The following is a 27424-nucleotide window of genomic DNA, read 5'->3' as shown; positions in this document are numbered from 1 at the left end:
AAGAGTCACCAAGAAAGGAGAAAATAAAACAAAGATCATCCAAGATATAGTCTTTGTTCTTTAATATATCCCACATTTTTTAACATGAGAACAAAAGATTCTACGGACCCTCTAAATACCCATATAAGATATAAACTTATGTAGAACACCAATATCCAGGTCCAAATGACATATAATCAACAGAAAGCTTATTATCGTAAACCAAGGACCACCGAGTTCAAGACGACAAAAGATTATGAAGGTTGGAGGTGTAGTTTAATCCAATCTCATGCCGGGATTGAAGCCATAAGCTGTGAATCCTCCATCAACAGAAATAATCTGCCCAGTGATGTAAGAAGAAGCTGGAAGACAAAGAAATGCCACCGCGGACGACACTTCTTCTGGTTCACCGACACGTTCAAGTGGTGTGCGAGATATTATTTTTTCCAATAATTCTTTCTTTTCAAGCAACTTCAAACACACAAACAACAACAGTAAAAAAAAAAGGCATTAATAATCAGTCTTTCATAACCTGTCAGGCTCACAGTTGATGTTTATGTTACTCAAATTTAGGTTTTAGCATCACGAATATATTCAATTTGTTTCAAGTTTTTCCATGCATTTAAAGAGTTCTTAAAAGATCATATTCTTATATGAAAAATTATATCATAGGTATTAAGAATTACAGAAAATCATGTCAAATACATATTCATATCTAACATTGAATCTGAATTTATAGCAATAATTATAAAAAAAGGAAAACAGTGACATAATATGTGACTGAATTGAATTAGCATTTCAATGGTAATTTCATCAACATCAGATGCTTTGGAGAAACAGGAAATTATCAAATGGGCGATCAATCGGAGAAAAGACTAGTGGGCAAGTACTACTGAATTACAAAGGTAAAGGACACAAAGTCGGTTCAAAAGGATTTTAAATCCTTCATCAGCAAGAGCTAATCTTTAGAAAAATCCATGTGATTGAGAATTTTAATCTTTATTACATTTTGTTTGACACGACTAGTTTGTTCGACTTAGATCCATCCAAAGATAGGATTATCCTTCCAAGCCTAGCTTTCGACAAGGTAATTCAAGTCAGCACGATGCCATTCAAATTACTATTCTAATTAATGGCCCGACCAAGAGATGAGCATAATATGAGAAAATAATTAAAATGTGGTTGGAGGTGTAGTAAACAAATCCTATAAAATGATGATAAAGGGGGAAGAAAACTAGAAGAAGTGGGAAATCTTACATGTTCAACAAGAGAGGTTCTGATGTACCAGGGAGCAACACAGTTGGTCCTGATATTATCCTTCGCCCACTCACAAGCCAGGTTTTTTGTAAGTTGATTAATAGCAGCTGCCAAACAACAAATACGAGACAATATTCGAACATGGGCTGACTTTCTGATACTCCAAATATATATAAAAAAAAGTACTTGTGGTATATTAGTGTTTGACACTTGGGGATGAGGCAGATTGGATATCTTCATTTTCTTGTGATGTTAAGAATCCACAAAAACAGACTGAAAATCCAAATCCATTTATTATTTGCATTAAATCCGGATATTATAATTTGAATCAAATCCGCAAATAATAGGGAGTAGAGAAGGGTGAATTAAGAAGATAACTTACCTTTGGTTGGTGCATAAATGGATCCAGAGCCAACATGGACCAGACCTGCAACAGATGAAATGAACACAATGCTTCCTTTTCCAGATTCTTTGAGAAGAGGATGTGCAAGTTGGCATAAATGGTAAGAAGATTCAAAGTTTGTAGAAATCAGCTTTGAATACTCTTCGGAAGTGTACTCGATTGTTGGCTTCCTGATGTTTGTTCCCACATTGTTGACCTAAATCCCAACATGATTCGAAAGCAACAGGTTTAATAAACACGAAAACAACCCACTCATGCACATATCATATTAATGTTTAGGCTGTTTCACACAATCACTTGTAGTGTGTTGATGTTTACAGGGTTAACTTGAAAAGGAACAATGAGACCAGTGTTACTCAAACATAGGTGTGAGCATTCGATGGCAGTATGTTAATCAACCCAATTCATGATGCTAACAAGAAATATCAAAACATGATTGAAGGAGATGTTCGGGAAGGCACATAGGTGTTGTACCTTCAGCGATTTAAGCGTCGAAGTATGTTCTGGAAAAAATTTGGAATTCTCTAACTAGACCACAGTTTGGGATAAGAACATATACAATCAAATAGAAGCATTCAGTAAAAGAGTAAATGCAGATTCTAGAAAATTAGAAGTAAACTCCAACATCAAATGGCAAAAACGAAGAAAATGATTCATACAAATGTTTGTAAGACAGGGCAAATATTGGCAAAGACACTTACAAGAATGTTAAGCTTTCCATTGAAAACAGAAGCAACATTGTCTATCAATTTCTGCCTTTGGTCTTTAAACGAGGCATCACAAACAGATCCCTTAACCAAAAACCCTTTGCCTTCCCATTCCTTCAAACACTTATTCAACTCGGCTTCATTCCTTGAACATGTGTAAATAGCCGCCCCAAGCCCTGCAACTTCTTCCACTATAGCATGCCTTGAAGCAACAACCAAAAAACAAAATGAAAAAAAAAATTGCAACTTTATTGCGTTTTGTCCAAAAAAAAAAACAAATTTTGACAGGTTAAAGCAAATAAACGGCGAAAAAATTAAACAAAAACAATAAAAAAAATGCGACTTTGAACATTGGTTTTCGTCCAAAATCAAAACTTGACCATTAAAAAAGCTTTGAGAAAATATAAAAAGGAAGGGAAATGATAATAAAGAGAAGCCAACCCAATTCCTCGAGTGCCACCAGTAACAAGGGCAGTCATTCCATTGAGATTCCATCTTGGATATTTAGATTTAGAGTTGCTTGCTGTGTCTGCCATGGATTTTGTTCTTTCTTTACTCTCTTGTCTCTTCCTTTTGTATCCTCTGCAGGTGTTTTATGGAGTTTGGACTCTCTTCTTTTCCACGGAGAAACCCAGTCATTTCTCGACTCACATGACAATTTTATGTTGAACTAATTGAAACATACGTTCTCAAAATATGACCTATATTTTAAATTGGTCGTTACACTTTCAAATATTTGAATTTCATCCCTAAACTATGACTGTCATTCTAAATCAGTTATCAAACTAAACCAACCTATAAATTTCATTCTAAATTGATCCCTAAACTTTTTAAACATTTTAATATTATCCCAAACTATAAGTATATACTAATTTTATCCTTTGTTAATAAAATCATTATACTAAGTTATATTATTATATGTTTGAAAAAAATAAACAAAAATTAGGTTAAATTATGGTTGGAACTAATTATATATTTGAATGAATTTGGAGATGATATTAGAATATTCAAAAGTTTATGAACCAATTTAAAAAGTATCATAGTTTAGGGATGAAATTATAATGTTTAAAAATATAAGTACCAAATTTAAAATGAGGGTTATAATTTAGGGACATATGAGACTAAATTTGCATATCGGCTAAACTAAGCTTAAGAGGCAGAGAGGTTTTTTAAATTCTCATGAGGTCCATCATGTCAAATTTAATATAATTTCTATAAACAGTGATTGATCCTCTACTCAAATTACTATATATATCTTACTGTAGTTCTTATTTTCATTAAAAAATAATTTAAAAGATAGATTATTTTTTTTTCAAAATATGGTATTTTCTGATGTGTAAATGATTCTATGTAAAAAAAACTTTTTGTTACTTTACAAACTATTGCAATTTTATATATGAAAATATTAAAATATTATATTTATTAAAATAATCAATGAGTATGAATCATATTTATTACTTATTAAATAAAACTATTATACTGTATTATTAAAATATTAATAGATATATTTTAATAATTAATAATTTTAAAAAATAATAGGAGTATTAGAATATTAAATCGATATTAAATATATAAAATAATATTATTAATTATAAAAAATTCAATATTATTATCAACGGGATTGGTTCAAGTGGTAAGTAGTTTGATGTCACTTAAGCGGGTCATCGAGTTCGAGTCTTTGTGTATCCAGAAAATCCCTGCTAAGAGACTCACCTACCAAAACCAAATATGCGACGCATGTCAGTATTTTTCCAACCAAAAAAAATTTAATATTATTTTTTAAAATATTATAATAATTAGTGAATAATTTTATGTCACTATAATAATTATTAAAATTTTATTCTAACATTTTCAAAGTTACTATATTATAAAGGGTAAATTATACCAGTGACTGTAACATCCTAGACTAGTTCGGCACACAATTGATTGATGTAGGATGCCACACGGAACCACCGAACTGGCTAACCAACTTTAACTTATTTTCTTTTACTTTAAAACGACCATAAAATAAACTAAAATATAATAAAAATATCTCCAAAATAAAATATTTACACTTCAAAAATATTACAGATCAACTTGATTGAATCTACGACTCAACTGGACGATGATATTTACAAATACACATGACCAAATAAAAACGCTGAGACATACATCTGATCTGCACTAGACTGGTATGGAACTTGGTCTATTTACTACTTCCCAACTACATGATCTACTAACCTACCCACAGAAACATCAGTTAGTTCATCGCCACACTAACAACTAAAACATACTAACTGTAATTTATTGAAAGACTTAAACATTCAAGTCTACTGGTACAAGATCTATTGTTATATGTTTTACTATCTGTTATGTTTTACTGGCCCACTCCTTGAGTGTTAGACCTCGCACCCAAGTTAGTATCTTTAAAACTACTTTAGTGAGTATTCTCGAATACTCGCTCTCTATGCTATGATAGACATCATGGTTCAGCTGAGGGTTCTGCATCTCGGAGCTCACTCACCCCTATAATATACCCTGGATATGGCTCCCGGAATTCTCTGTATCGGAAACCATACCCCTGACTAACCCACCCTTTATTCTAAAGAGTGTTAAGTCCTCGTCAAACATAGCTAGTCAGAAGGGCCTTGACCCAACCTAAAGATATCTAGACTTAATCTATATTGTCGACTGTGCTAGCTTTTCTAAAGAAACTCAAGTGTCCTGGTCATTTTCCCGAGCATTCAAACAAGGCTAGTTTTATTTCTCTTAACTTTAACTTGTTTCTACGTTAAAATTAACATTAACATTCTCACTTGCAGTATTATCTGAAGAATTACTAAGGTGTTAGGGTACCTTGAGTCTAAAATGCTCAAAAACTACCTTTACTGCTCAAAACACACTGAAAGTATCGATTATATCCCTGGAGTATCGATACTCCTACTAAAGTTTCGATACTTTATATAAGTACCGATACTTTTAAAAAATTTATTCTCCCCAGTTTCGAAACTCTCAGTAAGTTTCGAAACTATAGCCCAAAGTTTTTATACTATCGAAAGAGTATTGATACTCTTGCCTAGAAACTCACGAATCTGCCCAAAACGAAGAACAATAATCGATAATATCTCTATAGTATCGATACTCTACCTGCAGAAGTCATAAAACAAGTACTAAAACTCTATTTTTGTTCAATTCTAAAGACCCTAGTGAGGTCCCCAAACATTCTTTAAAGTCTTATGTGATTACAAGGAGCATAAATAAGGCTTTATATCATGCTTATAACATCAAATGAACAATCTACCATGGAAATTGTTAAACATGCTTTAATCTTAACTTTCCATGATCTATACTTGGTATAAGAAAGCTATAAGTGTGTTACATTACAGTCGTGGCTGCTAAAATACATCTTGAAACAACTAGGATTCACCCTACCTTCAAGAAAAACCTATTTTGAAAACTAATTCTAAAAATTACAAAATGGAGCATAAAACAAAGCTTGAAGGATAGAGAGAAACATTCTTGCCTTGACTGTAACACCCATAACCCGTATACGCGAACCAATACGAGTTATAGATGTCACATCAGAAATTCAAAACATTTCTTTAATCGAACTAGGTAAAATTTTGATTCATTCGAACATCACCAATTTTATAACTTGAACAATTATTATAAAATAATTATTCAGAGAAACATCGTTATATAAGATATTTGGTTACTAGTTCTAAAACCAATTTCAAGCAGTGATGACAGTTCTATTCTGTTTCATAAAAGAAATACGACTGTCCATCACGTTTGATTTAAAACCCAAATTAATTTTATTTAAGCATAGTTTAATATCACATTATTTATTCATACTATTAATTTATTTATTGCTAACAATAGTAAAAATTTGCAAACATTTCATTCTCGTATACATGCCAGCTAGAACTTTTAAAACATAATAGGATGCCATCATTGTTACCTGTAAATATTTCCTTGGTGATTGATGTCAATCTCAACTCCTTACTTCTTTTCTTCCTTTTTCCTACGCGTGAAAATCATCACATTTGGATACCCTCAAACAGTTGGAATATCTTCCAACTTAACTAAGAAAGTTTGAGTATCCACCTCCTTTACTAAGAAGGTTTGAAAACCTAGTAGCAATAACTTCATAATAGTTAGTGCCAAAATCCCAGTAGGGAACATGTTTACTCTCTTTCCCTACCATTAATATCTCGAAACTTTCCTAGTTCTTTAATCAACCGCTTTAAGCAATAATTCATCATGACATGGTAGGGAAAATCAATCCATTCCAAAAATTACATTTGAAACGTAATTCTATCAAGTATATTATGAATAAACACTTTGAATCCTTATCAGACATATATTGTCTACAAATACGATTCACCCTCGCACTCTAGCCAAAAAGGTTAATCGCACACATATCACTTAGGATCAATTGTAGCATAATGTTTCATTCTTTTATCAATACTCTACTTATGAATAAACGAGGGTTTTCCTTAATCCAACATTGGCACTTCCTATTGCGCCAATACATCATCTTATTAGACTAAACAGTAGAATTATGACTAACAACATTACTATCACTATTAGCTTATTTTTACTTCATACTCGAACACGTTCTTCAAACCCTCGAATACACACATCTTTTTCCTATACTATATTTATTCACCTTTATAAGTAAGGAGTGGCATAAATCGAACCTTATAATCACCAAATCAGTAACAATGACATCCTAGTGTCATGTATACAATTTTTACCTCAAAATAAGCTCGGTTTAGTCCTAGAATCGACTAAACATGTAGCTCTAATACCAATAAATGTGTTAGGATTATGAAGAGGCTCAATTGACAATTGAAAAAGTGCAAAGGGGATTAATTAATAGAATTGAATTTAGGGAGTAAGGAGAATAAAAAGATAAGACAATTTGGCACAAGGATTTAAAGTGGTTCGACTTATCAACCAACCTCAATAAGGATTTTCTAACAAATTCACTAATTTGTTCTTTCTTTTTCAAGGATAAAGAGATAACTTTTACAACTCCCTATCTTTTCAATTGGCTAAGATAGAACCAAAAACCCTTTACAAGGAAAAAGAATGTAAACAAGAAAACATGTAAAAAAAAGAAGGTGTATACAAAGATTTAAAGCTCACAAGAACAAATATTTACAAGAGAATTGGAATAAAGAGTGAAATCTCTTTTCTTGTATTTTATTGCTTGGATAGGTGTTCTAACCCTTCTTCAAGTGTACTCAACTTGTATTTATGTGTTGGAATGTTGTTGTGACCGTTTCTAGTCGTTGGAGGTGGATTGGAGCCGTTGGGGATCAATTTTCGTGCAAAATAAAGCCGCCCAACCTAAGGGGTATCGGTACTCCTAAAGGATGTATCGATATTACCTTTGTTTATATTTAAATCAGCTAGCCGTTACTAGCCATTGGGGCCTGATGGTATCGATACTATGGCAATGGTATCGATACTATGGCAATGGTATCGGTACTACTATACAAAGTAGTATCGGTACCCCTTTAGGTATCGATACCATTTTTGCATTCTGGAATTTGAGCAATGCTGGTAGTATCAGTACTACATAGTGAGTATCGATACTTCCCTTACCTTGGTATCGGTACCATATGAACAATATCGATATTGTTTATAAGGTATCGATATTGTAAAAACAGTATCAGCACTTCTTGTACATGAAATCATTTTGTGCTCAATTACAAGTTTTAAGGACTTTGAATTATTTTTGAAAACTTTGAAAAACTTTGAAAAAATTCAATTCAAGTCCAAAAACATTTTGCCTTAAATTGTTATATCATAATATAGTTCAACAATCTCCCCCTTTTTGATATAACAAAACATTTGAAAAATTGTTTTTGGCAAAACTCCCCCTTAATAAAATGTTTAATGAAAAAGATACCAAATGTTGGAAAATATGTGAAAATGTTCAGCTCCCCCTTTTTCATTAAGAAATTGAAATTGATTTTTTTTCAAACTCATACTTCTCCCCTTTTTGTTAAATAAAAAAGAATTCAACTTTAAAGTTCAAAAATAACTTTGGAGAGTAAGTGATAAATTTGACATTAAAAACATTTGAAAAATCAAAGCTCCCCCTCAAAAAGTGCATTCCAACCAGAAATTGACTTTAAAAACTTGAAACAAAATTGAATTTCAAGAAAGAATAACAAACAAGTTAGTAGTACATGAAATTCAATACATCCAAGTCTAAAATACTTTATGCAATACCAATAATTGAAATTTAGTACATGTTCATAAAGTTTTCAAAAATGTTATGCATTTGAAGAATTTGATATCAATTGTTAGATAGATATCTTTAACATTTAAAACACATGCATAAACATTTAAATTTAGGTCAAAAAATTAAAATATAAAAACAAAGTATTTGAAAAGTTGATATCAATTGTTAGTGAGATATCATTTGCATTGAAAATCAATTTTGACCAAAATTCATTATGATGAACTAAAAAAATATGAAAAATCATTAAAAATTTAAAATGTTCATTATAAATTTTTTTCAACATACATGAGATTAAAAACAATGCATAATCATTTAAAATAAAAAACTCATGCATGCATAAATTAAATGAGCAACCAAATAATCAAAATCAAAAGCATTAAGTTTAGAGGTTACCCATTCCTTTTTCAAGTGTGGCTAGAGCATCTTAATTTCTTCATTTTCATCACCATTGCTCCCACACACCTACAAGAGACATTTATTTGGATTTTGGTATCCAAATTACTTTGGATCCTTGGACGTTAGTTTCAATGCCCCTTGTTCCTTTGGGAACCCATACTTGTCTAATTTTAAAACGTTTTACTTTCTTCAAAGAACAAGTATATTCCTTGTGACCATGATAATGACAATGTGAGCATTTTGTCATTACGGAACTAGATGAATTATTTAAAATGATTCCTTTTTCTTTTGTTAAGCATTCAAGCTTAACTTTTAAATCATAACATTCTTTTTCAAAACTTTCAATTTTCATTTATGAAAGCTCTAAATCCTTTTTCAAAATTTCATTTTGGTTTTCAAAATCCATTTTAGCTTTCAAAAGAAAATCATTTCAACTTTAAATTTAGAAATCAATTTATTGTATTTGGTGTTCATGGTCTCAAACTCTGAAAATAATTCATCGTATGCATCTTGTAACTCATTAAAAGAATAAGAAATTAATTCATTTGAGTTAGAAGATACCTCGGGCTCTTCACGATCCATTAAGGACACCACCTTTGTTGGTTCTTCTTTCTTGTTTCCATGAAGCTTTTCGAGCTTATTCCAAAGCTCCTTGGCACTTGAACAAGAAGAAACTCCTTCATTAACTTTGGGACCAAATGCACAAAACAACATGCATGGCCTTGGAATTTAGTTGAGCTTTCTTCTTTTCTTGGGCACTATACTCCTTCTTCTTTGGAGAGGAGTAGCCGTTCTCGATCATCTCCCATGCATCAATATCATTGGATTGTATGAATAATTTCATTAATTTCTTCCAATGACGGTGGTTGGCTCTATTAAAGTATGGACGCTTGTTGATCGGTTGGGAGTCTTTCATGTTGAACGAGCAGGAGGTTGTAACACCCAAAACCCGTATAATTATACCCATACAGATTTTAGATGTCACATGAATTTCTTAAAATATTTTCCCATTCAAAACTAATTTAAAATTTATTTTCTTAAAATGATAACTTATAATATAAAAAATATTATTCACATAAAAGTTTCACATAATATTTAAAACATATATTAATATGGATTTATGATATCCATATTGAAATAAAGTAAAACCATTCAGTTTTGTCATTACAAACCAGTTCAAAAATAATTCAATATAAAAACTAGGACATTGATAAGTACATGTCACTAACTAAGTCAAAATCACATCATAGGATGTCTTACTGATATTGTAGTATATTCCTTGATGCTTGGAGTGCTCTGTACTCTTTACTCTACTCTTGAATTTTTACCTACGCGTGAAAATCATCACACGCTAAGTATATACTTAGTGAGACAATTAAAAACAATAAATAGTGCAATACAACTCATGCTTGAAATTCAATGTCATAAACAAATGCCATAAGATCATGTTACATGCATGTCTAATAGTTTACCATAATCAACATAATATAATCGAATATAAAGTTTTTTTTACCAATATACTTACCATTTATCCCATAATCTCGTAAGCTTATTTGTTTGTTTATAATTCATTAACCAATAAACCATAGCCCAATTTAAACCCTGAGGGCCCTGGGTACGCGAATCAAATACCTGCACCTTAGTGCTAAACATGCACTAAGCTTACATCATAGTGCTAATTCGGATATAACACATAATGTCGTGTCCACCCCCTACACTAGGTTTACACTCTAGTGCTAATCCATACATGATACATAAGGTCGTATCCACCTTCCTGTACTTAGTTCCTTTACACACTATAGTGCTATTATAAACCTACAGCTATTATACTCTATGGCATACCAACTATACCCTGTCCCTCAATGACTTACTTGGGCATTTAGTCTATTTTATTCGATCCATCCATGGCAAAGTATATTATCGTTATTTAACATTAGGCAGTTCATACACGAAAAAACATTCATGGTAAAATATCACATTATTCATGATCAATGCATTATAATTTCACACTGTGACATATCAATGTCATATCGAAGTTATAAAAATGACATGTTATCATGTTGATATAAACAAGGTCGACTTGTCGCAAGTCTTCCTGATGATGTATAAAATTTTGACTTTTTTGTCAAGGTCAACGGTCAATGGTGGTCAACAGTCAATGACTCGGTCCAGGCGGCTCCGCTCAGCTTGGCTCGGCTCAAATGGCTCCCCTGGATGGCAAACGATGTCCACTCTTAGGGGGCGGCACGTGTGGTGGCTCCGGTCGTCGGTTCGGCGTGAAATTGTCCATATTTGTAGATCGAGACCTCGGGAGTCTCGTGCAAGTGCTATATTTCATCAAAACATAACGGATTGTAGAATTTTAAAACGTACCAACTTATCCGACGGTGGTCGGCGAGTGACAACGACGGAGCAACAACGGCGAGACAATTTTGGTTGGGTTTTGAGCGCACGATGTTGGTGAGTCCAATGGTGTAGGAGGTGTGATGAATAGGTGGTCGGATCGACCGGAATCGATGAAAATAAATGACGGATAAATTAAAACCGACGAAACTTCCGATTGAGTTTTATGGCGAACGACACCTATTCACAATGGGATAGAGGTTAGGTTTTTTTCACTGTTCAATGGTGAATCTATTGGTGGTGTCGGATTGACGAACGATGGTCGTATGGTAGAGAATCAAGGCTACAAAAATTGGTCGATGGAGAATAAAATTGGGGAAAACATTTGTGTAAGTTTCTGGAGAAAACCAGGGAAAGGGGTTTTATTTTTCAACATCTAAGAAAAATGGATAAATTCAGGACTGGATCCCTGAATTTCCTTTAATTTTTAAATATGTCTATAAGTTTCGAAAACTTATAATTTATCCCCTAAATTGAAGTGTTTAATTCATTTCTTTTCAAATGATCATTATATCCTTACATCCTTACTTTTTTGCTATTCAATCCAACACAAAGATATTCCAATTAAGTTCCTGAACTTTTAATTTTTTTCTTCAAAATTGACCATAAATTTTCAAAACTTACATTTTAGTCATTAGCCGACTTTTTGGGATGTTACAATTCTCCCCCTTAAGAAAATTCGTCCTCAAATTTTTACTGCACAAAGAGATGGGAAACTGTCTACTCATATCTTATTTTCACTTCCTTGTTATACTATGGAACCACTTCTTTCAAAGATCTCATAAGGTCTAATGAATGTAGGGCTGAGCGATACTATACAGATAATCTTATTCGGGACAAGATGTTAAGAAATACTTTATCACCTACCTAGAAGTTCCATTTCTTTTCTTTTTAAATATGTGTAGAACTTCTGATAACTATCAGCTATCTTAAAATTATTATTTTTTCTTATTAATCTTCACTTTTTCTTCAATTTCTTTGATCCAATATGTCCATACCAAATCTCAATATTTCAATTTAACTAACTTAATGGTGTCCAACATCGCTTTTACATAATACTTCACTTGAAGCTATCTTGATACCTTTCTTTACTTGCCGTTATACCACTCATTAAAAAACTCAATGATAACTCTTTTTGTGGCATGATAAGATTCATCCGACTTTAAGTCTTTAACTCTCCTTTTTTGGTTACAATTAATAAACTAGTCTTCAATCTGCAAGGAATTCCATCCATTCCTATCTTTTCACTCCTTCAATTCTACACCTACTTTTAATCTTTATAAATCCATATAAATATAATGTCACATGCAGATAATAATATTCTATCAGTATTGTAATCCCCAATCCTTACAACTCAAGGTCATGAGTCAATTGATTTTCTTCATCAATCTCTAATGACTTACAACATAAACCAAACCTTTATTCTTGTACCATCTTCACCTGAATTACAATACATACTTCTTTCCAAAATTTACTTATATTAATCTTGAAATTGATGTCAATATTCTTTTTATCATCTCAAAAATAACATGCATATCTTTAACAACTTAATCAAAGAGAATATAATCATTCAAATATATCTCAAGCTTCCTTCCTACATATCAATAAATCCTTATCTCTTTGACTACATTTACATGGCTAAGAAACATAACCTTAAACAAATACATGTCACACTTTGTTAACTTATCCTGACATTTTTCTTCCAATCTTTTAAACTCTATTACACTCATCCCCTTGCATAATTTTTAAAGCCTGAATAATTTGTTTAACTCACTATCTGTCTATGCATAAATACCAATGCTACAGTTAATTTGAATTCATGAGACCTTGTTCAAAGATTTCCACAACTTTGAGGTACCCTTAAATCTTCATCAGATATAGTTGAGACATATACTTCACAAAATTAAATAATTTTTTCATATAACCTTACATACTTATCCAAGAAATATTTACCTCTTTAAACTAAAGGGTGCTAACTTAATCCATTTCTTAATAAAAGTCCAAATTTAATCTCCACAGAAATTCTGATACAAAATTCATAACAATTCTTTATTATTTCCACTTATAATTGAAAATTTATTACTTATATACCAAACTTATAATCTATACCTCATCATAACACTTGTCATACTTGAGCCTTTAAACTCTATTACTCTTCTCATATTGGTATGAGAAATATCATCATAACAATTATACTCATATCTGATTACTAATTTTTATCATATATTATTAACCTTAATAGTCAACACTACTTGCACATAACTTTATTCTTTATCATTCTTATACTTGTATTTTCTCCACTTGATTAAGCAATTACCAGATTCCAATACTCGCGTAATCCATTTAAAATACTTTTCTACTTCAATTTACATAATTTCTAACAGAATTTTTTAATCCAATTCACAAAAATTGTATTTAAACCTGGTTTATTATCGATTAAACATTTTTATCTCCTTATTTAATCTTCCATCACCAGACCCTACTAATTGAGTTTGTTTAACTCTCATCAGATTTGATCCTCTGACAGAGGTAGACCGATTCTGAAGTTGAAAACCATAATCTCTATCTCTCTTTGATGGTGCTGAACTCTATGAAGAACTAATTCTCTTAATTATCTAAGATTTTTGTTTTCAAAACCTTTAATTCTGAGCTCTCTCTAGAGCTTTAGCGCGATTAACCAGTTCTTGAAACGAGAACAAATTCAAAACCAGTAACACTCTTTTAATTTAAGGCACATCCCTAAACAACCAATTACATGCATCCCTTTAAGTCAGAATTAACTCAGTAACAAATATGCTTAGTTTATTAAACTTACATTCATACCCATACACGGTGTAATTCCCTTGCTTCAAGCTTATATATTCTAGTTTCATTTGTCTTCTAAACTGGTAATCGATGTACTTATTCTTGAACTCTTCTACAAACAAAAACCACGTCACTTGATCTTTTAACATTCTCATGATGACCTTTGTTCATCATACTCTAGTTTGTCACGTATTAACGAATTACTCCATCTAATTTCTCCACATTGGAGCAGTGAAAACCTTTTAACATCATTTTCATATCATTTAACCAAAGGTCTACAGCAACATAATATTCCTCGGCTTCACCCTTGAACTCGGGTGCTCCTAATCTTTTCAACTCTTTCGCAATATTTATTCTTTGAGTTGAGGGAACAAGAGATTAGAAACACATCAGAATATTATTCAACATCCTAAAAAACATCCCCTAATTTTATACAGGCACTCCCTGAGGTGTTAGCTCTTCACCCTGCTTGGTCAGGGCAGGTGAATTGATATTACCTTCAGGTCTATCGCCTCTTGCTTCACTTCAGAAGCTCTCATAGTCAGACATTTAACATAATAATTTAACTATATTAGCAAGACAACACACTCTTTACACTATCAGATCAAAAAAATTTCACTTTGTTTTAACATATCCTTAAGTATCTTGAGCACAATACAAAGATAAACATCATGTTCTTTCTTTATCTTCGTGTATACCAGAATGTCATCAATAAAGACCACCACAAATTGATCCAATTAAGGTTGAAATACATGATTCATCATATCCTCGATGTAGTAGCTCTTGCTATTGAGCTTTCATTCTTTTAACTCAATTTCATCCATTTGATATTAAAACATATATACAAAATCAAAGCCCTGATAATCATAATATCTTGAATTTCACCTCTCGGTATGGAGATAACCCAGATAATAAATCTAAAAAGACATTTGGAAATTTTTGAGTTATGGAAATATCATATGATTTTACTTTAGATACTTGAGTATCTATCACCTTAGCTTGAAAAGCTATGCATCCTTTTTACATCATTTTAATCATATTCATTGTTGATATCATGATAGTGATGTTCTCATTTTTTTCATCAATCACTAATATTTCCAATTTATCCACATCTTTCTAAATCAATCTCTTCTTACGACCATCAACACAACCTTAGTGCAAAAACGATCAATCCTTACTCAATATAATTTAAAACTCGTTAAATGATAATCCCATAAGATTCATCAGGAACATAAGTCACTGAATCTTTATCGAACATTTTCTACCTGTCCGACTCACACTTGCATCATAACCCATAGGTTTTCCGCTATAATATCACTTTTTATCAAGTTGAATTGAATATCTCTACTTTAGAATTCCTTAATTCATTCTTAAGAAAATTTGTAATTTTTCCATATCCATAGAATTTATTCTCGAGCAGTTGAAACATCTTTCATATCAATTAAAACTCTAAATGTCCACATTGTTCAATAAGAAAAATTGACAATTTGTAGCAATAACTTCATAGTAGTTAATGCTAAAATCACACTAGTAAATAAATTTACTCTTTTTCTTATCATTATGAACTTGACACTTTTCAAGTTCTTGAGAATCAATCTCAATCTAAACAATAATTCATTGCAGCATGGAAAGTTATACAATCCATTTCACAAATTTACCTTCACAAGGTAATTCTATCAAGTTTTATGGACTTGATATATATTCTTAATCCAGCTCATAATCATTTGATTCACTAATAACTCAATTTTCTGTAAACTTTTAGCAGAAATCATATTTACCGCTTACTCAATCAACAATGCTTTAAACAATTTAATGTTTAACTTAAATATTTCTCACTTATTTAAGCTACCCATAGGCTAAAGAAAATGAAGTTTCCCCAGTTGGGTAACACCCGAAGTGAGATAATTTTAACCTCGATGGGTAACACAACCTCCATCCCATAGGCTAAAGAAAATGAAGTTTCCCCAGTTGAAGTCCTTACTGAAGTTCGATAGGAAAAAAAGAAGAAATTTTAACTTCTCATGCCAGTCTTTATAAGTCTCAGTCATTTTCTATATGAGCCTCTTAATATTCTTATTGGCTGCCTCTATTACCCTATTCATCTTTGAGCGATAAGTAATGGAATTATGATGTTTTATCTAGAACTGTTTACATATTGATTCCATCATCTTATTCTTTAAATTCAAGGGATTATCGGTGATGATCCTTTCGGGTAACGCATACCCGTAGATAATCTTTTCTTTAGGAACTTGCATACTGTTGACTGAGTGACATTTGCACAAGAAAACACTTCTACCCACTTAGTGAAGTAGTCTATTACCACCAATATGAAACGATGACCATTGGAAGCTTTGAGCAAAATTTGCCCAATGACATCAATGCCCCACATAGAGAATGGCCACGGAGCAGTCATTACGTGTAATGGATGAAGAGCGACATGGAGCTTGTCTCCATAAATCTAGCACTTTTGACATTTTCTGGCGTAATTGATACAATTAGTTTCCATGGTCGACCAATAATACCCAAATCTCATTATTTGTCTTGCCATTGTTTGTCCATTATCATGAGTACCACATACTCCCTCATGCACTTCTTTAATGATTGTTTTAGCTTCTTTGGCGTCTACACATCTCAATAAAACTCGATCATGACTTTTCTTGTACAAGATCTCACCATCAAGCATATATCCTGGAGCCATTCTTCGAATAGTTCTTTTTTCATTCTCAATTGCCTGTTCAGGATAGCTTTGATATCTGATATACTGCAAGATATCATAATACCATGGATTTCCATCATCTTCATCTTTTATGCTATAGTAGTGGGCTGGATACTCATAAGCTTGCATCTTTATAGGCATCATATTTGAATGTTCATTGACTTTGAAGGTTGCTGCCAAAGTGGCTAGAGCATCCGCTATTTAATTCTCTTCTCTGGGGAGGTAATGGAATGTCACTTCCTCAAACTCTTTAATGATCTCCAAGACCAACTTACGATACTACACCAATTTGGTATCTTTCGTTTCATATTCACCTCTAAGTTGATAAATTACCAAATTTGAATCCCCATACACTTTGAGTGTTTTTACTTTACGCTCAATGGTAGCTCTAAGACCCATAATACATTCTTCATACTTAGCCATGTTGTTTGCGCAATCAAAATTCAATCGGCTGGTGAAATGATAATGTTTTCCAATAGGTGAGACCAAAATTACCCCAATTTCGTGCCCTAAGGCATTCGAGGCTCTCTCGAAATCCATATACCAATGTTCATCAGTAGAAGTAAGTTTCTTAGGTTGAAATAGACATTAACTCTTCATCTAGGAAATCGAAGCTAAGCAGTTCATATTCTTCCGAAGCCATGCTTGCAATGAAATCTATTATAGTACTCCATTTAACTACTTTTTGGCTTACATAATGGATATCAAACTCATACAATAGAATTTGCCAACGAGCCAATCTCCCGGATAAAGCAGGTACACCCATTAGATATTTTAGAGGATCAAGTTTAAAGATCAGCCAAGTAGTGTGATACAATATATACTGTTTGAGCCTTTGAGTAGTTCAAACTAAAGCACAACACTACTTTTCTATTGGTGAGTACCTTGCCTCGCAATCAGTGAACTTTTTGTTGAGGTAGTAGATTACACTTTCTTTAGCATTTGACAAATATCCCTTTATTGCTTCAAAATCTCCTTGGCAATCATTGTTTTATATCCCTGGGTTATTTTTACTGAGAAGGCGAAAAATGATATCACACTTCTCGGTTAATTGTGAAATAATTTGAGCGATGTAGTTTAATCTTCCCAGAAATCATCAAACTTCTCTTTGTGTTTGTGGGGTGTGGTAAATCCTGAATAGCTTTGACTTTGTCTGTATCTAATTCAATATCTTTTTTACTCACTACAAACCCCAGAGTTTCCCATACGTTACCCCAAAGGTACACTTGCTTGGATTGAGTTTTAGCTAGTACTTACTTAATCTTTGGAAGAGTTTCCTCATATTCTCTATGTGTTCTTCCTTTGTTTTGGCCTTAACAATCATATCATCAGCATAAACATCTATTTCTTTGTGCATCATGTCGTGGAACAGTGTTACCATGGCTCTTTGGTAGGTTGCCCCTACATTCTTTAGCCCAAACGACATCACCTTGTAGCAAAATGTGCCCCACATGGTGAAAAACGTAGTCTTTTCCATATCTTCAGGATGCATCTTTATTTGATTGTATCCCAGAAACCCATCTATGATTGAAAATAGGGAGTTTCCAGCAGTATTGTCCACCAAGGTGTCTATGTGGAAAAAGGAAATTATCTCTGCAATCAACGCACATGCAAACTTCCCCTCTTCTTCAGTACTGGAACAATGTTTGCTACTCATTCTGGATATTTAACTACTTTAAGGAATCCAACATCAAATGCTTCTTTACTTATTCCTTAATTTTTAACAGCATTTCAGGTAGCATCCTTCTGATCTTTTGTTGTATTGGTTTATGTTCTAGATTTATCGGTAATTTATGCACCACTAACTCAGTATCTAAACCTGACATGTCCTCATATGTCCAAGCAAACACTTCTTTTTACTCTTGAAGTAGCTCAATCAGACTTTGTCGTCCCTTAGCAGATAGGGTGGTGCCAATCTTTATCTCTTTCTTATTTTCCTCTTATCCTAGATTCAAAATTTCAATGGGCTCTTCATGAAGCATAATCTGTTTATCTTCTCTCTCCACCATTTTTAGCAATTCAGATGGTAAGTCACATTCCTCATCATTATCATAACCCTCGACTTCCCCCTAACTTATAGGCAGCTCGAAATCTATCTCCGGGTCAGAGTTATCAACATTCATAATATTGACACCGAAGGTCCTAAAAAATAATGAACGATATCGTATATATACATATACATATACACATACAGGAGAAAATTATCCCATATCAAAATAGAATGAAATAATAATATATAATAAATAAAGAATGAAAAAATATGCACGGGAGAATGTTTGCCACTTTGTGAATTGACAAGAATGCATCTTTCATTAAATATTTTAAAAACAAAAAGATTAACCCCTAACAAAAGATCATTTTTGCCTTGTGTTTTAAACAATAGGGAAAGTTTTTTGTGTTTTACTCTAAGAAAGTTTCGTAAACTACAAGTAATTCTTCTGCAGTCCAATTATTTGGCATAAAGTATGGCGGTGCTGGATAGATGCCCATAGCTCTTTCTTCTTCAATCTCCTATTCTGATATCACATTTATGCCCAAATCCCTCGAGGTATTCTCAACAACTAGCTATTTAATTGTCTGGCCTCCCTGAAATATGGCCCCCGACATGAAAGTGTCACATAGTGGCGGAAAAGTTAAAGGCTTTCACTTATTATCCTCCCCAGCTAGTCTTGTTTTCCTCCTCTCCTGGATCTTCTGAATACCTCTCAGCTTTTCCTTCAAGGTCGGGTGGTATCCCAGGCCAAAGTTATCTCTCTTGATGACAAGAAAAACTAGATCAACGGATCCACATAGGCGGCTCCCCATCCCTCTTCTAGCATTGGCTCCCTTTCCCAGAGTTATTTTCAGTCCCATTTTGGTATAATTGGACATCATGGGCTTTGATATTTTCTTCCCCTCAGCCAAAAAGGTGGTATTAACAAACTCCAAGGACCTGAAGGATCACTGAACAACTTCTTCCTCTACTTCGACATATGGAGCGCTAGTAGATATGGAAGCAATGATGTATTACTCGACATTAACACATATTAGTCTTCCCTCAATTACGAACTTGAGCTTATGATGCAGAGTGGATGGAACGACTCCTTCCTGGTGGATCCAGGGCCTTCCCAATAAGCAATTATAGGTCGACATGATATCCATGACAAGTACGTAATTTGACCTCGTAAGTTGATGGGTCTATGGTCAAAGGGATATCAATATTCCCCCATACCTCTTTTTTCATTCCCTCGAAAGCTCAAATGACGCTTTGGTAATTTCTTATGTGCGTACCGTCGATCGACAACTTTTTCAGAGCCACTAACGACATCACATTTAGTGCAAACCCATTGTCAAGTAGCACTCGGGATAACACTGCCCCTTGCATCTGATGGTAATGTGCAGGGCCTTAGGATTGCCAACCATCCCGGATGAGATCTCATCATTGGAGAAAGAGATGAAATTATTGGCTTGGATATTCACAACTAGTCGGTATATCTTTTCCAAAAGTACATCATTTGGTACGAAAGTCTGATTCAAGACTTTCAACAATGCATTTCGGTATGCTTCGAAGCTTAACATAAGAGCCAAGATTGAGATGTGATCCGACAGCTTGCACAGCTGCTCCACGATGCTATACTCGCTATGCTTTAAAAATTTCAGGAACTCTACAGCCTCATTTTCCGTTACAGGCTCATTAATCACCGGCTCATCATGCTTCAGCAGTATCTCAACCCTTTTCCCTTTATCAGCAGCCGCTCTTTTCTCATGTTCATTGGTCTGATTGGGAGAATAACATCTCCCACTTTTGGTGAAATGGCCTACCTCATCCACTTCTCCTTTGGCGACCTCTGAAACACCCACGTTATTTAACTGGCACTTCTATCTCCAAGGGACCTGTTTATTATCCTTATAAGGGAAAGAAGATGGGGGTGTGATAATCACTTTAGGGGTTACTCTCTCTACCACATGAGTTTTTCGTGTGATTACCATAAGACAGTTGGCATTGTAGAATCCACTGGATGAACCTTCGGACGCAACAATCTCTGTTTTCTCCTCCTCCGTAACTTCTTGGTAAAATTTCATTTCCTTGTTATCCATCAGCCTTTGTACCAAGGCTCGAAACTCAACACAATTTTGAATGGCATGACCCTCACAGCTGTGGTATGGGCATGCACGCTTGCTATCAACACTAAAGGTCAACAAGCCCATCTTGATATTCTGCCTCCACACCCAATACATGAGTGACTTTACCTCATTCATCTTGCTTATAATCTTCTTTCCACTCTCCTTGATAATTGTATTAACACCTGCCCCTGCATGGTTCGATAGTGGGTTCGGAGCCACATTGGGTTGTTTACTGTCACCAAAGTTGATAACGTTATTCTGCCTTAATTTTTGTATAATATTTTTAAATACAATGCAATTTTCTATTGAATACCCTGAAGCCCCCGTGTGATATTCACATTGGGCATTGGTGTCAATCTAATTTGGGTAGGGAGGCTTTATCGGTGAAGTGTGGTAAGGTGAAACCACATGCTTATCATACAAGATCTGAAACAATTCTTTGTAGGTCATGGGGATTGGGTCAAATTGAAGCCTTCCTCTTTCTTATCTCGGTTCTCTTGCCCCTTTTCTGGAAGAGTTATGTGTGGATGACCTTGTGGTTTGTGGTCAAGACATAGTAATGTTGTTGGAGTCATATTTCCTCACATTACTAACTTTATTATCCTTTCTTTTTTTTCGGCGACTTCCTATTAGATTCTCCTCCGTCAAGTTTCCCACTCTTGATTTCCATTTCAATCATCTCTCCTGCTGTGACCACATCAACAAAACTCTTTGATGAATTTCCTATGAGATTTTCAGAGTATTCACAAAGAGCATGTTAATTTCTTCTTCCTTAAGCGGTGGATGAACTTGTACAGCCACACCCCTCCACCTTTGGGCATATTGCCTGAAGCTTTCGTTAGACCTCTTCTCCATTCTATGTAACATGATTTGATTAGGCCTCACTTCTTTCACGTGCTTATATTGGTATAGAAAAGATTTAGCCAAGTCCTTCCAGGATTTAATTTGAGCCCAACTCAACTAATTGTACCAATGGATGTCTGATCCTGCCAGGCTCTCTTGAAAATAGTGGAGTAAAAGTTGGCCATCTCCCATATAGCTGGTCATTTTTCTGCGGAACATAGTAATGTGTGCAGAAGTACATCTTGTGCCATCAAACTTTTCAAAATCCAAAATTTTGAACTTGGGTGGCAGCACTAAATCGAGAACTAGACTTAGCTCCTTGGCATCAATCCCATACTTGCTAGCATCTTATTTCATAGCTCGTTTCTCATATTACATTTGTTCCCATTCCTCCTTAAATTGCTTACTCTGCTTTGTTTTCTCCTCCTCATCCAAATCTGGGACATCCTCAACATGGTGCAAATTTACAGAAGTGCCAAGTAAGTTTATGTGTATTCTTCTTGGATGAGAAGTCGCTACCTGTTGTGCCCTAACCTTCGATGGTGTAAAGCTAGGGGATATAAGGGTTCTTCGAAGGAGCCAACAATGGGAGCCTTTTCACGATCAACTTGTGGTTCAAAGCCTAGGGGATACACAGGTTCCTCGACAGTAGCATCGTTAATCAGTCTCTTCCCGACTTGTGTTCTTTCCTTGCAACATACTTGCTAGCCTTTCTGTCATATCATTATGTGCCTTCAACATTTTCTCTTGCATATCTTATTGAGCTTTCTTGAAACTCTATTGGATTTCGAGTTGAGTCCTCTTAATTTGGGCAATTCTTTCATCCATTGCCTTTTTTCAATTATGGTACGGATGCTTAGAAGTGTCCAATATTCTGTCATACAACCTTTTTATTAATATTGGTATTTTACTAATGAACGTGAAAAATATGACTATTAATGAATAAAATGCAATGCGAAAAGTAAATGCAATGTTGATGCAATATAAAGGCAATGCAAGGTGTTACTTCTGGAAAGATTCCTTAGAATAACTTTTTATATTAGAAAAGAAGTTCGGTTACAAGGCTTAAACATATCACATATAAATCTAAGCTATTTCTTCTAATTGTTGTATGTGCCCCAGCAAATCTAAAATCCTCTGAGCTTTTTCAGTCTTGGGCACCAATCCTTTACTTACATCATCAACTTCATGTGATAAGTCAACCAAGTACTGAGCCACTCCTTAAGCATCTGCAGGTAGCTCACGATGAAGTCATCCCTTTGCTTAACCCTCCACTGAGCCTGTTCCTAATAATGGTGCCACTGTATAACTCCTTCATAAGGGACCATCGACAGTTCACTTGCTCTTCTTTGAAAATCTTGAACCATGGCCTCTAGTTCATTCATATATTTTTTCAAGCTTTCAACTTCTGCATGGTTTGAACTTCTTTCTTGACTTCGGTATCATCATAAAGCTATCTCTAAACTCAAGATTCTACCCTTCAATTTCTCATTCTGGGCCCGACTCTCTTGTAGTTGTTGCTCTAGTGCACTCTTTTCTCTTGAAAATAGTTTTGCCTAATGTCTACTCTGTTTAAGCTCTTCACTGCCTTTCCCAACTTCTCTTTTTAAACTCGCCACTTCCTGTCTCCATTCAGTAGGAGATTTAATTGAGCTAGTGGCCATCTAAGCCTTGATCATTCGTTAGTAAAATAATTGGAGATCATCGAAGTTCAATCTGAGTTGCTTCTCTACTTTTTCGATCCGGTCAGCTTGACCCTTTTAGATATCGACTTCTAAGATTCTCTAGTACGACTTATCCTCCAATCTATGTAACATCTCATTCTACTATTTCCTATCGGTCTCAAAATCAAGCCTGGCTTGTTCCAGTGGAGATGGTACCACTCTGAGATATTCTTTCATAGGTTGAGTATTTTCAAGATTAACCATCGGGACATTATCATTAATTTGTTGCTTCTCCACTCCTCGTACTCTTGTGACAGCCTTAAGTCGAAGGGAAAGAGATTTACTCTGTGAGTATGCTTTCATGCATCATCAACCCCTTTGACTTTATTCTTGTATTGCTCTTATTTGAATGCAAACTCAGACCCGGATAAATACCAAATTGCCAGAATAAATTGTCTCGACCCATACTACCTAAAAACTAGTAATGGAGTATACCCTACAAAACCCCATATGCCTAGAAACAGAACCCAATCTCTTTCTCCACACCTGTACAACATGTCTGAGGAAACGTTCCACGAAGCACGCCACAATATATCACTATTTTAGATATCTTTGAAAATGGCCATCCATTTCTCTTCAGTGAAACCCCCAGGCCATTATCAAGAAAGAAAATCCTTTAAAGGTGAAAATCCTTTTAGAAACACTCGATCAGGTACCCTCTTGACGTGTTTGAAGTGACTGAGGATCCAGACTAGCAACAGCGGTGCACACCCTATGAAACGCCATTCTCTTTCTTATCTGTAAGAGTCCAGGGAACGAAAGGTTTTTACCAAGATAGTTAGAACGGGATCCACATGTTTTTCTAGTCTCTCGAACACGTCAACCACTAATACATCAACGTGCCCCAGAACCTTCAGGAATATGACTAGCCCATAAATACCCAGAGCAAACAAGTCAATCTCCTTCATTCTTTTAGGATGATGGTCGATCACTTCTCTCAGAGCGTTCCAGGTAATGTAGTCGCTATCTCCCTTCTTTTTTATGCCTCTTACGACCCACTCTTCACTCATGCTGGTCATCAGAAGTAATTTCTTCTTAAAGGAAAGAGTATTTAGTGACTTGATGTACACTTTGTCTGATTGGAATCTCAAAAAATGAATCAAGGCATGGTACTTGTAACACCCCAAACATCGGGTCAATGCCCAAAATGTAAGAAATTAAATTTTAATGGTTTAAGTAGAATAGTTGAAAAGTTTAAGGACTAACTTTAGAAATTTTGATTAGGAGTTGTTATCAAAGAGGAGATATTGGAGGGGTATTATGGTCTTTTTGAATGAAAGGAATTTTTATATTCCTTTTTAAGGGATATATATCACGTGTAGGAAAGAAAGAAAGAAAAATATGGAAACCCCTTTTTGTTATCTTCTTTTTACCATGAGCTTCTATATTTCTAAGGTAAGTTAATTTAAGTTGTTTGTTTCTTCAAATTTCAGTTTGGTGTTGAAAGCTTGGGTGATATATAAGCTTAAGGAAAGATTGTGGTTGAATAAAACCAAAAGATGAGTGAAATAATGATGAATATGTATAATGGGTTTTTAAGGAAATTGTTGATATGGTTTAGTTTTTGGATTTCTATTGATAAATTTGACTTATCAAGGGTCTAATTAAGGAGTTAGAAGGATTATAAATGATTAAGAACATGTTTGAATATGGTATGATTTTGATATTCAAGTGTTCTAGTGAGATTTTGGATATTTAGGAGTATTAAATTTAGATAAGTTGGTTTTGATGAATGAAGTTGAGTTTAAAGGCATAAAGGGAGATAAAATTAGGAGATTTAGGTAAGTTTTGGTTACTTTTTGAAATAAAAATGGTAATTTATAGGCAAGGGTATCGATACTGGAAGAACAATACGGATACTTCAAGCCAAAATTAGTTTGAGCTCGAGGATCAGTATCGATACTGATTGAAGGAGGTACAGATACTGAAAGGGGAGTATCGGTACCAAAAGTAAGGTATCGATACCATTCTCAAGTTTGAATTCTAGAATGCCAAAATGGCATCGGTATCGAAATGGGTATCAATACCATAGAAGGGAAATATCGGTATTGTAGGAGAAGTACCGATACTAGTTCACTTGAAATGATGAATTAAGTATTTTTTTTAGCTTAAGTTATTATGTGTGGTTATAAGCGATATTCATTTTCAATTGTTCTTGTGTATACATTAAACAAAGACAAATTCCGGACAATTCGACGTTATAAGTTATTGATCAAGATTGATAAGGATTTTTCTAGAACTTACGTAAGGCAAATGTGAGTGCAACTCATTTGTTTTATATTAGATTTGAGGGTGGTTTACGATAAGTCAACCTCCTAGTTTTCGATCGAAAACTTTTCTATTTCTTTTATGTTCTATTTTTCAATGTTTTATTCAAGTTATTATACTTAAATTATGTTTTGATGTTTATGTGTACATGATTTATGAAAATGTGACATGTGAATATGTGTATACAAAATTACTCGATGTGAAAGTGCCTATGTGAACAAGATATACTTTGAATAACGAAATGATGAATAATTATGTGGTTAAAAGCCCAAGGTATATGTATGAGGATTAGAGGTATAGTTGGCATGCCAAGAGTCGAGGGTTCTATGTGGTTATTCGGGACAAAACTATGTGGTCCTTCGGTGAAAATTATGTGAGTTGTGGTGACAGCATTAGTGCTCAACCTCAATGTACTCAAATACCTAGAGTTCTCAGTAATATACATTGGGCCATTAAAACAAAGTTATATGAACCGAAAAATGAATAAAAGAATCTATTCATATTATGAAAAGCAATTTGAATTCCTTATGAAATGTTTTATGACATGAATATGAAATTTTTCTTATAAAGTTTTATTTGACTCATACTTGCCTCACTAAGTCAATGACTTAGCGTGTGATTGTTTCACACATAGGTTTGAAGAAAATAGAGGATTAAAGATAGACGAGGACATCATACTCCCACAATGATCATATCAGAACAATTTAAATTTAGGTTTCTTGTAAATTGGTAAACTATTGGCATGTACTACAAGTATAAATTGAAATGCTCTAATCTATTTTGTAAACTCTACTTTTTGTATTTATGTAAATTATTAAGGTTTTATTTAAATATGAATGTGAGTTTTTATTATTTACTTTGATTTAAGGGTTCCACCATTTTATTACAAATAAAAGGTTAAATTTTCCCTTACTTTTTAAGAGTAAATGTTTTGAAAAGTCAATGTGACACCTCGGATTTGTATCTGGATCGGGTACGGGTTAGGGGTGTTACATTTAATGGTCCTCCTCTATTATAGGTGTCATGTCAACTTGGCCAAAAGTGAAACAACTATAGGTGGGGTTCCAAAACTGTGATGAGCTCTAAACAGATTTCGATCAATCGGAACGTATAAGAGATACGAGATGTCACCATAGAGTTGATAAAACAACTGCTTACCGGATGCTTCCCACTTTTCCCAAATCTCTTTCAGCTCACTCAGGTCATTCTAACAGACATTGATGTGAGTACCAAATCAGATCTGATACGTACCCAGGCTGTAAACTGTCTCTATTTGTTACCTAGAACTACTCGGACCATCTCAGAATGTTTGCATTATCTTCTACCTCTTTTTGAATCCTTCATTCCATATTATTAGCCTTCTATATGAACATCAGTCACGGATCAACACCAATGGGATGAATAGTGCAATGCAAAATGAGAACAAAATAAAACAAAAGGAAAAGAGAAAATTAGTCAATAATCATAAAGGAATTAATTGGACATAATTTAATTTGTTGATAAAAAAACCTACCACACATGTTGGTTACCCAATCATGCTTTAGTAGATCCTACCCAAACATGATTTTCTACCCACAT

General features: G+C 34.0%; 1 protein-coding gene across 1 annotated transcript; it reads right to left on the bottom strand.

Moving 5' to 3' along the window:
• Nucleotides 1-225: 225 nt before the first annotated feature.
• Nucleotides 226-26646, bottom strand: LOC120193107 (tropinone reductase homolog At5g06060-like). The gene is made up of 8 exons (XM_039195710.1): nt 26640-26646; nt 23902-23907; nt 15932-15939; nt 2788-2892; nt 2341-2548; nt 1619-1835; nt 1237-1343; nt 226-450 (listed from the first exon to the last, which is right to left on the bottom strand). Exons 4-8 carry the CDS (start codon nt 2880-2882, stop codon nt 256-258), a joined length of 822 nt encoding a protein of 273 aa, XP_039051641.1. The 5' UTR covers nt 2883-2892; nt 15932-15939; nt 23902-23907; nt 26640-26646; the 3' UTR covers nt 226-255.
• Between the last annotated feature and the right edge of the window lie 778 nt (nt 26647-27424).

The sequence above is a fragment of the Hibiscus syriacus genome, unplaced genomic scaffold (genome assembly GCF_006381635.1).
Source record: "Hibiscus syriacus cultivar Baekdansim isolate YM2019G1 unplaced genomic scaffold, ASM638163v2 tig00116989_pilon, whole genome shotgun sequence".
Taxonomy (NCBI): Eukaryota; Viridiplantae; Streptophyta; class Magnoliopsida; order Malvales; family Malvaceae; genus Hibiscus; species Hibiscus syriacus.
This window is presented reverse-complemented; position numbering and strand designations above follow the sequence as displayed.